This window comes from Pseudophryne corroboree, chromosome 5 (genome assembly GCF_028390025.1).
Source record: "Pseudophryne corroboree isolate aPseCor3 chromosome 5, aPseCor3.hap2, whole genome shotgun sequence".
NCBI lineage: Eukaryota > Metazoa > Chordata > Amphibia > Anura > Myobatrachidae > Pseudophryne > Pseudophryne corroboree.
In genome coordinates this window covers 789,107,048-789,121,265 of record NC_086448.1, presented here as the reverse complement: position 1 = coordinate 789,121,265, position 14,218 = coordinate 789,107,048, and the positions used below count along the sequence as shown (strand labels likewise).

Here is a 14,218-nt window from a genome sequence, read left to right as displayed (position 1 = left end):
TCGGCCATTACTTTGGTAAAGACCCGGGGTGCCGTGGACAAACCAAACGGCAGCGTCTGAAACTGATAGTGACAGTTCTGTACCACAAACCTGAGGTACCATTGGTGAGAAGGGTAAATTGGGACATGGAGATAAGCATCCTTGATGTCCAGAGACACCATATAATCCCCTTCTTCCAGGTTTGCCATCACCTCTCTGAGTGACTCCATCTTGAATTTGAACCTTTGTATGTAAGTGTTCAAGGATTTCAGATTTAAATTAGGTCTCACCGAGCCGTCCGGCTTCGGTACCACAAACAGCGTGGAATAATACCCCTTTCACTGTTGTAGGAGGGGTACCTTGATTATCACCTGCTGGGAATACAGCTTGTGAATGGCTTCCCATACCGCCTCCCTGTCGGAGGGAGACGTCGGTACAGCAGACTTTAGGAAAACGGCGAAGGGGAGACGTCTCGAATTCCAATTTGTACCCCTGAGATACCACCTGAAGGATCCAGGGGTCCCCTGTGAGTGAGCCCACTGCACGCTGAAATTTTTTGAGACGGGCCCCCACCGTGCCTGAGTCCGCTTGTAAAGCCCCAGCGTCATGCTGAGGACTTGGCAGAAAACGGGAGAGGGCTTCTGTTCCTGGGAACTGGCTGTTTGCTGCAGCCTTTTTCTTCTCCCTCTGCCACGGGGCAGAAATGAGGAGCCTTTTGCCCGCTTGCCCCTATGGGGCCCAAAGGACTGCGCCTGATAATACGGCGTCTTCTTATGTTGAGAGGCTACCTGGGGTAAAAATGTGGATTTTCCAGCCGTTGCCGTGGCCACCAGGTCTGTTAGACCTACCCCAAATAACTCCTCCCTTTTATAAGGCGATACTTCCATATGCCTTTTGGAATCAGCATCACCTGACCACTGTCTTGTCCATAACCCTCTTCTGGCAGAAATGGACAGCGCACTTACTCTTGATGCCAGTCGGCAAATATCCCTCTGTGCATCACGCATATATAGAAATGCATCTTCTAAATGCTCTATAGTCAGTAATATACTGTCCCTATCTAGGGTATCAATATTGTCAGTCAGGGAATCCGACCAAGCCACCCCAGCACTGCACATCCAGGCTGAGGCGATTGCTGGTCGCAGTATCACACCCGTGTGAGTGTATATACATTTTAGGATATTTTACTGCTTTCTGTCAGCAGGTTCCTTAAGGGCGGCCGTATCCGGGGACGGTAGTGCCACCTGTTTAGACAAGCGTGTGAGCGCTTTATTCACCCTAGGGGGTGTTTCCCAACGTGCCCTATCCTCTGGCGGGAAGGGGTATGATGCTAATAACTTTTTAGGAATTAACAGTTTTTATCGGGGGAAACCCACGCATCATCACACACTTCATTTAATTCCTCAGATGCAGGAAAAACTACAGGCAGTTTTTTCTCACCCAACATAATACCCTTTTTAGTGGTACTGGTATTATCAGAAATGTGTAAAAACATTTTCCATAGCCTCAATCATGTAACGTGTGGCCCTACTGGAAGTCACATTCGTCTCTTAATCGTCGACACTGGAGTCAGTATCCGTGTCGGCGTCTGTATCTGCCATCTGCGGTAACGGGCGTTTTAGAGCCCCTGATGGCTTTTGAGACACCTGGACAGGCACAGGCTGAGTCGCCGGCTGTCTCATGTCATCAATCTTTTGTAAAGAGCTGACTCACATAATTCCTTCCATAAGCTCATCCACTCAGATGTCGACTCCCTAGGGGGTGACATCTCTGTTACAGGCAATTGCTCCGCCTCCACCTCATTTTCCTCCTCATACATGTCGACACAACGTACCGACACAGCACACACACAGGGAATGCTCTGATAGAGGACAGGACCCCACTAGCCCTTTGGGGAGACTGAGGGAGAGTATGCCAGCACACACCAGAGCGCTATATATATATACAGGGATAACCTTATATAAGTGTTTTTCCCCTTATAGCTGCTGTATTGTAATACTGCGCGTAATTAGTGCCCCCCTCTCTTTTTTAACCCCTTTCTGTAGTGTAGTAACTGCAGGGGAGAGCCAGGGAGCTTCCCTCCAACGGAGCTGTGAGAGAAAATGGCGCCAGTGTGCTGAGGAGATAGGCTCCGCCCCCTTCTCGGCGGCCTTTTCTCCCGTTTTTCTGTGGAATCTGGCAGGGGTTAAAATTCATCCATATAGCCCTGGGGGCTATATGTGATGTATTTTCGCCAGCCAAGGTGTTTTTATTGCTGCTCAGGGCGCCCCCCCCCCTAGCGCCCTGCACCCTCAGTGACCGAAGTGTGAAGTGTGCTGAGGAGCAATGGTGCACAGCTGCAGTGCTGTGCGCTACCTTGGTGAAGACAGGATGTCTTCTGCCGCCGATTTTCCGGACCTCTTCTTGCTTCTGGCTCTGTAAGGGGGCCGGCGCCGCGGCTCTGGGACCGAGCTCCGAGGCTGGGCCTGTGTTCGGTCCCTCTGGAGCTAATGGTGTCCAGTAGCCTAAGAAGCCCAATCCACTCTGCACGCAGGTGAGTTCGCTTCTTCTCCCCTTAGTCCCTCGATGCAGTGAGCCTGTTGCCAGCAGGTCTCACTGAAAATAAAAAACCTAAAACTAAACTTTCACTAAGAAGCTCAGGAGAGCCCCTAGTGTGCACCCTTCTCGGCCGGGCACAAAAATCTAACTGAGGCTTGGAGGAGGGTCATAGGGGGAGGAGCCAGTGCACACCAGGTAGTCCTAAAGCTTTACTTTTGTGCCCAGTCTCCTGCGGAGCCGCTATTCCCCATGGTCCTTACGGAGTTCCCAGCATCCACTAGGACGTCAGAGAAATAATAATGTATATTCTCTAACTACAACACAAGTGTTAGACCAGAACCTCCTGCTTCACAGAGGGAAACAATGAAAACAAAGATTTCTGCTTTCACCAGGCATTTTAGGGTTAATTAAAGCACACATGCCCAGTAGCACCATATTCTTTATAATAAAAAACAAAACAAAAACACTTACCCTTAATAATTGATTCAGCGGCATATAAATCTCGTTTGTAGGTCACCTAGAGCACAAATAAATGCCATTAATTACAGGGAACAGGAAGGGATTATAAGTCCATAAAAGAGAGCCCCAGAGCAGCTATTTCTACAGGTGATGCTATAAACCGAAGCCATACATTAAGAGCAGGCTGCGGATTAATAAGACGCAACACACAGAGAATTGATACTTGAAAATGATTTTCTATTAAATATTTCTCCAGTGTGATCTAGCTGGGTATTTGCTAAAGTGACGATGGGGTTCAGTGACTGTGGATTTGGGGACAGTTTTATTACTGCTGTCCCCGCGGTCTGCAAACAGGAAAATAAGAATTTACTCACCGGTAATTCTATTTCTCGTAGTCCGTAGTGGATGCTGGGGACTCCGTCAGGACCATGGGGAATAGCGGCTCCGCAGGAGACAGGGCACAAAATTTAAAAGTTTGACCACTAGGTGGTGTGTACTGGCTCCTCCCCCTATGACCCTCCTCCAAGCCTCAGTTAGGATACTGTGCCCGGACGAGCGTACACAATAAGGAAGGATTTTGAATCCCGGGTAAGACTCATACCAGCCACACCAATCACACCGTACAACCTGTGATCTGAACCCAGTTAACAGCATGATAACAGAGGAGCCTCTGAAAAGATGGCTCACAACAATAAACAACCCGATTTTTTTGTAACAATAACTATGTACAAGTATTGCAGACAATCCGCACTTGGGATGGGCGCCCAGCATCCACTACGGACTACGAGAAATAGAATTACCGGTGAGTAAATTCTTATTTTCTCTGACGTCCTAGTGGATGCTGGGGACTCCGTCAGGACCATGGGGATTATACCAAAGCTCCCAAACGGGCGGGAGAGTGCGGATGACTCTGCAGCACTGAATGAGAGAACTCCAGGTCCTCCTTAGCCAGGGTATCAAATTTGTAGAATTTTACAAACGTGTTCTCCCCTGACCACGTAGCTGCTCGGCAGAGTTGTAATGCCGAGACCCCTCGGGCAGCCGCCCAAGATGAGCCCACCTTCCTTGTGGAGTGGGCATTGACAGATTTAGGCTTTGGCAGGCCTGCCACAGAATGTGCCAGTTGAATTGTGCTACAAATCCAACGAGCAATCGTCTGCTTAGAAGCAGGAGCACCCAGCTTGTTGGGTGCATACAGTATAAACAGCGAGTCAGATTTTCTGACTCCAGCCGTCCTTGAAATATATATTTTCAATGCTCTGACAACGTCCAGCAACTTGGAATCCTCCAAATCGCTAGTAGCCGCAGGCACCACAATAGGCTGGTTCAGGTGAAACGCTGATACCACCTTAGGCAGAAAATGAGGACACGTCCTCAATTCTGCCCTGTCCGAATGGAAAATCAGATATGGGCTTTTATACGATAAAGCCGCCAATTCCGACACTCTCCTGGCTGAAGCCAGGGCCAGTAGCATGGTTACTTTCCATGTAAGATATTTCAAATCTACCGATTTGAGTGGCTCAAACCAATGGGATTTGAGAAAATCCAAAACTACATTGAGATCCCACGGTGCCACTGGGGGCACAACCGGGGGCTGTATATGTAGTACTCCTTTTACAAAAGTCTGGACTTCAGGAACTGAAGCCAATTCTTTCTGGAAGAAAATCGACAGGGCCGAAATTTGAACCTTAATGGACCCTAATTTGAGGCCCATAGATAATCCTGTTTGCAGGAAATGTAGGAATCGACCCAGTTGAAATTCCTCTGTCGGGGCCTTCCTGGCCTCACACCATGCAACATATTTTCTCCAAATGCGGTGATAATGTTGTGCAGTCACCTCCTTCCTGGCTTTGACCAGGGTAGGGATGACCTCTTCCGGAATGCCTTTTTCCCGTAGGATCCGGCGTTCAACCGCCATGCCGTCAAACGCAGCCGCGGTAAGTCTTGGAATAGACACGGTCCCTGCTGAAGCAGATCCCTTCTTAGAGGTAGAGGCCACGGATCTTCCGTGAGCATTGTTGAGGCGGGACGCCATCATGTCCACCATTGGTCTTTCCCAATGGACTACAATCATGTGGAAGACTTCTGGATGAAGTCCCCACTCTCCCGGGTGAAGATCGTGTCTGCTGAGGAAGTCTGCTTCCCAGTTGTCCACTCCCGGGATGAACACTGCTGACAGTGCTATCACATGATTTTCCGCCCAGCGAAGAATCCTTGCAGCTTCTGCCATTGCCCTCCTGCTTCTTGTGCCGCCCTGTCTGTTTACGTGGGCGACTGCCGTGATGTTGTCCGACTGGATCAACACCGGCTGACCCTGAAGCAGAGGTTTTGCCAGGCTTAGAGCATTGTAGATTGCTCTTAGTTCCAGTATATTTATGTGAAGAGACGTTTCCAGGCTTGACCACACGCCCTGGAAGTTTCTTCCTTGTGTGACCGCTCCCCAGCCTCTCAGGCTGGCATCCGTGGTCACTAGGACCCAGTTCTGTATGCCGAATCTGCGGCCCTCTAACAGATGAGCACTCTGCAACCACCATAGCAGAGAGACCCTTGTCCTTGTCGACAATTTTATCCGCTGATGCATCTGCAGATGCGATCCGGACCATTTGTCTAGCAGATCCCACTGAAAAATTCGTGCATGGAATCTGCCGAATGGAATCGCTTCGTAAGAAGCCACCATTTTTCCCAGGACTCTTGTGCATTGATGCACAGACACTGTCCCTGGTTTTAGGAGGTTCCTGACGAGTTCGGATAACTCCCTGGCTTTCTCCTCCGGAAGAAATACCTTTTTCTGAACAGTGTCCAGAATCATCCCTAGGAACAGCAGACGTGTCGTCGGGATCAGTTGGGATTTTGGAAAATTCAGAATCCACCCGTGCTGTTGGAGCACTACTTGAGTTAGTGCTACTCCGACCTCCAGCTGTTCTCTGGATCTTGCCCTTATCAGGAGATCGTCCAAGTAAGGGATAATTAATACGCCTTCTCTTCGAAGAAGGATCATCATTTCGGCCATTACCTTGGTAAAGACCCTGGGTGCCGTGGACAATCCAAACGGCAGCGTCTGAAACTGATAATGACAGTTTTGTACCACGAATCTGAGGTACCCTTGGTGTGAAGGGCAAATTGGGACATGAAGGTAAGCATCCTTGATGTCCAAGGACACCATAAAATCCCCTTCTTCCAGATTCGCTATCACTGCTCTGAGTGACTCCATCTTGAACTTGAATTTTTGTATGTACAGGTTCAGAGATTTCAGATTTAGAATAGGTCTTACCGAGCCGTCCGGCTTCGGTACCACAAATAGCGTGGAGTAATACCCCTTTCCCTGTTGTAGAAGGGGTACCTTGATTATCACCTGCTGAGAATACAGCTTGTGAATGGCTTCCAATACCGTCGCCCTGTCTGAGGGAGACGTTGGCAAGCAGATTTTAGGAACCGGCGAGGGGGAGACTTCTCGAATTCCAACCTGTAACCCTGAGATACTACCTGCAGGATCCAGGGGTCCACCTGCGAGTGAGCCCACTGTGCGCTGAAATTCTTGAGGCGACCCCCCACCTCCCCTGAGTCCGCTTGTAAGGTCCCAGCGTCATGCTGAGGCCTTTGCAGAAGCCGGGGAGGACTTCTGCTCCTGGGAAGGGGCTGCTTGCTGCAGTCTCTTACCCTTTCCTTTGCCTCGGGGCAAATATGAATGTCCTTTTGCTCGCTTGTTCTTATAGGAACGAAAGGACTGCGGCTGAAAAGACTGCGTCTTTTTCTGCTGGGAGGGGACTTGAGGTAAAAAGGTGGACTTCCCGGCTGTTGCCGTGGCTACCAAATCCGATAGACCGACCCCAAATAATTCCTCCCCTTTATACGGCAATACTTCCATATGCCGTTTGGAATCCGCATCGCCTGACCACTGTCGTGTCCATAGACTTCTTCTGGCAGATATGGACATCGCACTTACTCTTGATGCCAGAGTGCAGATATCCCTCTGTGCATCTCGCATATAAAGGAATGCATCCTTTAATTGCTCTATAGTCAATAAAATACTGTCCCTATCCAGGGTATCAATATTTTCAGTCAGGGAATCCGACCAAGCCACCCCAGCACTGCACATCCAGGCTGAGGCGATTGCTGGTCGCAGTATAACACCAGTATGTGTGTATATACTTTTTAGAGTATTTTCCAGCCTCCTATCAGCTGGATCCTTGAGGGCGGCCGTATCAGGAGACGGTAACGCCACTTGTTTGGATAAACGTGTGAGCGCCTTGTCCACCCTAGGGGGTGTTTCCCAGCGCGCCCTAACCTCTGGCGGGAAAGGGTATAACGCCAATAACTTCTTTGAAATTAGCAGTTTTTTATCAGGGGTAACCCACGCTTCATCACACACGTCATTCAATTCCTCTGATTCAGGAAAAACTACAGGTAGTTTTTTCAGACCCCACATAATACCCCTTTTTGTGGTACTTGCAGTATCAGAGATATGCAAAGCCTCCTTCATTGCCGTGATCATATAACGTGTGGCCCTACTGGAAAATACGTTCGTTTCCTCACCGTCGACACTAGATTCGGTGTCCATGTCTGGGTCTGTGTCGACCGACTGAGGCAAAGGGCGTTTTACAGCCCCTGACGGTGTTTGAGACGCCTGTACAGGTACTAACTGGTTTGCCGGTCGTCTCATGTCGTCAACCGACTTTTGCAGCGTGCTGACATTATCACTTAATTCCATAAACAAAGCCATCCATTCCGGTGTCGACTCCCTAGGGGGTGACATCACCATTACCGGCAATTGCTCCGCCTCCACACCAACATCGTCCTCATACATGTCGACACACACGTACCGACACACAGCAGACACACAGGGAATGCTCTGATAGAAGACAGGACCCCACTAGCCCTTTGGGGAGACAGAGGGAGAGTTTGCCAGCACACACCAAAGCGCTATAATTATATAGGAACAACCTTATATAAGTGTTGTTTCCTTATAGCTGCTTAAATATATATAATATCGCCAAAAAATGCCCCCCCTCTCTGTTTTTTACCCTGTTTCTGTAGTGCAGTGCAGGGGAGAGCCTGGGAGCCTTCCTAGCAGCGGAGCTGTGTAGGAAAATGGCGCTGTGTGCTGAGGAGATAGGCCCCGTCCCCTATTCCGGCGGGCTCTTCTCCCGGTTTTTCTGAGACCTGGCAAGGGTGAAATACATCCATATAGCCTCATGGACTATATGTGATGTATTCTTTTTAGCCAGAAAGGTATTAACATTGCTGCCCAGGGCGCCCCCCCCAGCGCCCTGCACCCTCAGTGACCGCCGGTGTGAAGTGTGCCTGAGCGCAATGGCGCACAGCTGCAGTGCTGTGCGCTACCTCATGAAGACTGAAAAGCCTTCAGCCGCCGGTTTCTGGACCTCTTCTTACTTCGGCATCTGCAAGGGGGTCGGCGGCGCGGCTCCGGTGACCCATCCAGGCTGTACCTGTGATCGTCCCTCTGGAGCTAGTGTCCAGTAGCCTAAGAAGCAAATCCATCCTGCACGCAGGTGAGTTCACTTCTTCTCCCCTAGGTCCCTCGTTGCAGTGAGCCTGTTGCCAGCAGGACTCACTGAAAATAATAAAACTATCAAAACTTTTACTCTAAGCAGCTCTTTATGAGAGCCACCTAGATTGCACCCTGCTCGGACGGGCACAAAAACCTAACTGAGGCTTGGAGGAGGGTCATAGGGGGAGGAGCCAGTACACACCACCTAGTGGTCAAACTTTTAAATTTTGTGCCCTGTCTCCTGCGGAGCCGCTATTCCCCATGGTCCTGACGGAGTCCCCAGCATCCACTAGGACGTCAGAGAAATTGTAGTTACATCAATGAGGCATGAGGCACACTGCATGCTGACGCTGAGGTCATACTATCTAGGGATACCAACTCCCCCACTGAATAAGGGCCAATGGGCCATGTCTTTATTTCATCAAATCACTGAATCGCTGGCGTCCAGTCACAAAACCTGTGTAAGTAATACCCCTTATTAAAGACATAACCCCACTCATTAGAGGCACGCTGCACTCTATCACTAGGGCAAGCTACCGTGGCACAAGTGGCATTCTGCATCTGCAGCCTCTCCACATGTGTAACACATTGCTAAGAAACGTGCATCAATAGAACTGACTGCAATGGTCCATTAAGTGGGCAGAGCAGTGCAGATGTGCGTGCCAGAGGTGCGATCGGCATCTCAGCCCAGCGATCGCCTCTGCCTGATTGACAGGCAGAGGCATTCGCTGGGCAGGAGGGGGCGGGGAGGGTAGCGTTTGCCCGCCGTTTTGGGGGCGCGGTCCGGGCAACGCAGGCGTGCCCGGACCATGCAGGGGGCGGGCCGCGGCAACTGCGAGACGTCACGCGCAGCCGCTGCGACCCGGGATGCGACAAGAAGCTCCCTGCCAGACTGCAGGAGCTGCGCAAGTAGGGAGTTACTTGTCAAGTACAAAAGCATCGCCGACGTGCTATGCTTTTGTACTTGTGCAGGGGGGGGGGGGGGGGGTAGGGAGGGGGGGGGCTGACATGTGGGGCGGACTAGCCCTGTGCTGGGCATCCCCCCGCATGTCAGAGTAAATGATCGTAGATGTGCTAAATGTATCCCTCCAGGAGCAGAGCGTTTTGTACAGTATCTGGAAAAAGTGGTCATGCTGGAGACTATGGGGGTCATTCCGAGTTGTTCGTTATTTTTTTTGTCGCAACGGAGCGAATAGTCGCTAATGCGCATGCGCAATGTCCGCAGTGCGACTGCGCCAAGTAAATTTGCTATGCAGTTAGGAATTTTACTCACGGCTTTTTCATCGTTCTGGCAATCGTAATGTGATTGACAGGAAGTGGGTGTTACTGGGCGGAAACTGGCCGTTTTATGGGTGTGTGTGAAAAAACGCTACCGTTTCTGGGAAAAACGCGGGAGTGGCTGGAGAAACGGAGGAGTGTCTGGGCGAACGCTGGGTGTGTTTGTGACGTCAAACCAGGAACGACAAGCACTGAACTGATCGCAGATGCCGAGTAAGTCTGGAGCTACTCAGAAACTGCTAAGAGGTGTCTATTCGCAATTCTGCTAATCTTTCGTTCGCAATTTTAATATGCTAAGATTCACTCCCAGTAGGCGGCGGCTTAGCGTGTGCAAAGCTGCTAAAAGCAGCTTGCGAGCGAACAACTCGGAATGACCCCCTATGTACAGTATCTGTCGGTAAAGTAAGTAACAGTATTGTGGGCTTGGTATATGGGTTGTGCTGCGTATGTCATATGGTGAATGTCTAGCTGACATAGGTGGTCATTCCGAGTTGATCGCAGCCAGCAACTTTTTGCTGCTGCTGCGACCAACTAGTCCACGTCTATGGGGGTGTGTATTTTAGCTTAGCAGGGCTGCGATCACTTGTGCAGCCCTGCTATGCTAAAAAATATTTCAAGCAAAAGAAGACCAGCCCTGCAGCTACTTACCCTGTGCGACGATCCCTGCGATGCTGGACCCGGCTCTGACGTCAGACATCCGCCCTCCGTTCTGCTGAACACGCCTGCGTTTTACTCACCACTCCCCGAAAACGGTCTCCAACGCTCCGGATCCGCCCAGGCACGCCTTCTTCTTGCCAATCTTCTTTGCGGTCCGCTCTGCGACCGCTTCCTTCTCTAGACGCAACGTAACCCGGCGACCCCTGTCGCCGGGCAACGACGCGCACTGCGGCCGCCGCGCATGCGCATCCATTCGCACCGCAGCGATAAACCGCTGCGTGCGAACGGGTCGGAATGACCCCCATAGTTCACAGCCTAATTATTACCTCTCACCTTTGCAACAGTCTCAACACATAGCTGTATGTAACACTTTTTAACACTCAAACCTCTCACTAGTGTGGTGCCTTGAGGAGGTTGGCTTATGCTGGCCTGGGAGGGTCCCATGCTCTGGACTTGAACTTTAGGAATATTAGGGACCCACTAGCTGAGGTCACCTGTTCACGATTGGTGGTCCCATATTTTTGGCCCAAATTATGCTAAGCACCTCAATTTTACTCTATGATATATTGCAGAGTGTATTATAATTATTCTGATTAGCAGTGTTTAGTACTTAACATGTGTACATGCATTTTCTCTTTTTCTACATAGTACAGTCTGTGAATAAATGTGAAAAATAATTATTTGTCACTCTGACATGGATGACGTATGGCCTGACGTGGCCACCGTAGTACAATATATTATCTATGGTGACTGGTGATGTCAGTGTAACAAAGATGATGCACAATTTATACCAGTGCTGTATAGGAAGGAAGCATCGGCCTAGCATCCCGGAACTTTGTGGTTGTCTCCTCTGCGGCCACTTTATCCATTTCCACCACAAAATGTGCAAGGGCTTAAAGCATTCCGCAAAAACAAAAATAAGATTTTACTTACCGATAAATCTATTTCTCGTAGTCCGTAGTGGATGCTGGGGACTCCGTCAGGACCATGGGGGATAGCGGGCTCCGCAGGAGACAGGGCACATCTAAAAAAGCCTTTTAGGTCACATGGTGTGTACTGGCTCCTCCCCCTATGACCCTCCTCCAAGCTTCAGTTAGGTACTGTGCCCGGACGAGCGTACACAATAAGGAAGGATCTTGAATCCCGGGTAAGACTCATACCAGCCACACCAATCACACCGTACAACTTGTGATCTGAACCCAGTTAACAGTATGATAACAAAACACGAAGTAGCCTCTAAAAAGATGGCTCACAACAATAGTAATAACCCGATTTTTGTAACAATAACTATGTACAAACATTGCAGACAATCCGCACTTGGGATGGGCGCCCAGCATCCACTACGGACTACGAGAAATAGATTTATCGGTAAGTAAAATCTTATTTTCTCTAACGTCCTAGTGGATGCTGGGGACTCCGTCAGGACCATGGGGATTATACCAAAGCTCCCAAACGGGCGGGAGAGTGCGGATGACTCTGCAGCACCGAATGAGAGAACTCCAGGTCCTCTTTAGCCAGAGTATCAAATTTGTAAAATTTTACAAACGTGTTCTCCCCTGACCACGTAGCTGCTCGGCAAAGTTATAATGCCGAGACTCCTCGGGCAGCCGCCCAGGATGAGGCCACCTTCCTTGTGGAATGGGCATCTACATATTTCGGCTGTGGCAGGCCTGCCACAGAATGTGCAAGCTGAATTGTACTACAAATCTAGCGTGCAATAGACTGCTTAGAAGCAGGAGCACCCAGCTTGTTGGGTGCATACAATATAAACAGCAAGTCAGACTTTCTGACACCAGCCGTCCTAACTATATATATATATATATATATTTTTAGGGCCCTGACAACGTCTAGTAAATTTGGAGTCCTCCAAGTCCCTAGTAGCCGCAGGCACCACAATAGGTTGTTTCAGGTGAAAACGCTGACACCCCTTTAGGAAGAAACTGGAGACGAGACCCAGTTCTGCCCTGTTCAAATGGAAAATTTTTAATATGGGCTTTTGTAAGACAAAGCCGCCCATTCTGACAATCGCCTGGCCGAGGCCAGGGCTAACAACATGGTCACTTTCCATGTGAGATATTGGTCAACAGCATGGTCACTTTCCATGTGAGATATTTCAAATCCACAGATTTGAGCGGTTCAAACCAATATGAATATAAGGAATCCCAACACTATGTTGAGATCTCACGGTGCCCCTAGAGGCACAAAAGAGCTGTATATGCAATACACCCTTTACAATCTGGACTTCAGGAACTGAAGTTAATTTATTTCTAGAAGAAAATCTACAGGGCCGAAATTTAAATCTTAATGAACCCCAATTTGAGGCTCAAAACACTCCTGTTTTCAGGAAGTGTAGAAATCGACCTAGTTGAATTTCCTTCGTGGAGCCTTCCTGGCCTCACCCACGCAACATATTTTCACCACATGTGGTGATGACGTTGTGCGGTCACCTCCTTCCTGGCTTTGACCAGGGTAGGTATGACCTCTTATGGAATGCCTTTTCCCTTCAGGATCCGGCATTCAACCGCCATGCCGTCACACGCAGCCGCGGTAAGTCTTGGAATATACATGGTACTTGCTGAAGCAAGTTCCTTCTTAGCTCCCCAGGCCCTTAGTCCTCTGTGAGCATCTCTTGAAGTTCCGGGTACCAAGTCCCTCTTGGCCAATCCGGAGCCACTAGTATAGTTCATACTCCTCTATGTCTTATAATTCTCAATACCTTGGTTATGAGAAACAGAGGAGGGAACACATACACTGACTGTTACACCCACGGTGTTACCAGAACATCCACAGCTATCGCCTGAAGGTCTCAAGACCTGGCGGAATACCTGTCCCGTTTTTTGTTCGGGCGGGACGCCATCATGTCCACCTTTGGTCTTTGCCAACGGTCCACAATCATGCTGAAAAACTTCCCTATGAAGTTTCCACTCTGCCGGGTGGAGGTAATGCCTGCTGAGGAAGTCTGCTTCCCAGTCGTCCACTCCCGGAAAGAACACTGCTGACAGTGCTATCACATGATTTTCCGCCTAGCGAAAAATCCTTGCAGTTTTGTCACTGCCCTCCTGCTTCTTGTGCCGCCCTTTCTGTTTACGTGGGCGACTGCCGTGATGTTATCCCACTGGATCAATACCGGCTGACCTTGAAGCAGAGGTCTTGCTAAGTTTAGAGCATTATAATTTTGCTCTTAGCTCCATCTATGTGGAGAGAATTCTCCAGACTTAATCACACTTCCTTGGAAATTTTTTCCCTGTGTGACTGTTCCCCAGCCTCTCAGGCTGGCCTCCGTGGTCACCGGCATCCAATCCTGAATGCCGAATCTGCGGCCCTCTAGACGATGAGCACTCTGTAATCACCACAGGAGAGACACCCTTGTCCTTGGATATAGGGTTATCCGCTGATGCATCTGAGGATGCGATCCGGACCATTTGTCCAGCAGATCCCACTGAAGTGTTCTTGCGGGAAATCTGCCGAATGGAATTGCTTCGTAATAAGCCACCATTTTTACCAGGACTCTTGTGCAATGATGCACTGACAGTTTTCCTGGTTTTAGGAGGATCCCGATTAGCTCGGATAACTCCCTGGCTTTCTCCACTGGGAGAAACACATTTTTCTGGACTGTGTCCAGAATCATCCCTAGGAACAGTAGACGTGTCGTCGGAAAAAGCTGCGATTTTGGAATATTTAGAATCCATTCGTGCTGTCGTAGAACTACTTAAGATAGTGCTACTCCGACCTCCAACTGTTCTCTGGACCTTGCCCTTATCAGGAAAGCGTCCATGTTTCTTTTAAGAAAAATCATCA

General features: G+C 49.5%; 1 protein-coding gene across 3 annotated transcripts in view; it reads right to left on the bottom strand.

Moving 5' to 3' along the window:
* CRPPA (CDP-L-ribitol pyrophosphorylase A) overlaps positions 1-14,218 on the bottom strand; it is a 535,384-nt gene that overhangs the window by 362,412 nt on the left and 158,754 nt on the right. For all 3 annotated transcript variants that reach the window (XM_063924417.1, XM_063924416.1, XM_063924419.1), the window contains one exon: positions 2,989-3,034. In XM_063924417.1, coding sequence (XP_063780487.1) covers positions 2,989-3,034 — 46 coding nt within the window. The remainder of the gene's footprint in view (positions 1-2,988; positions 3,035-14,218) is intronic.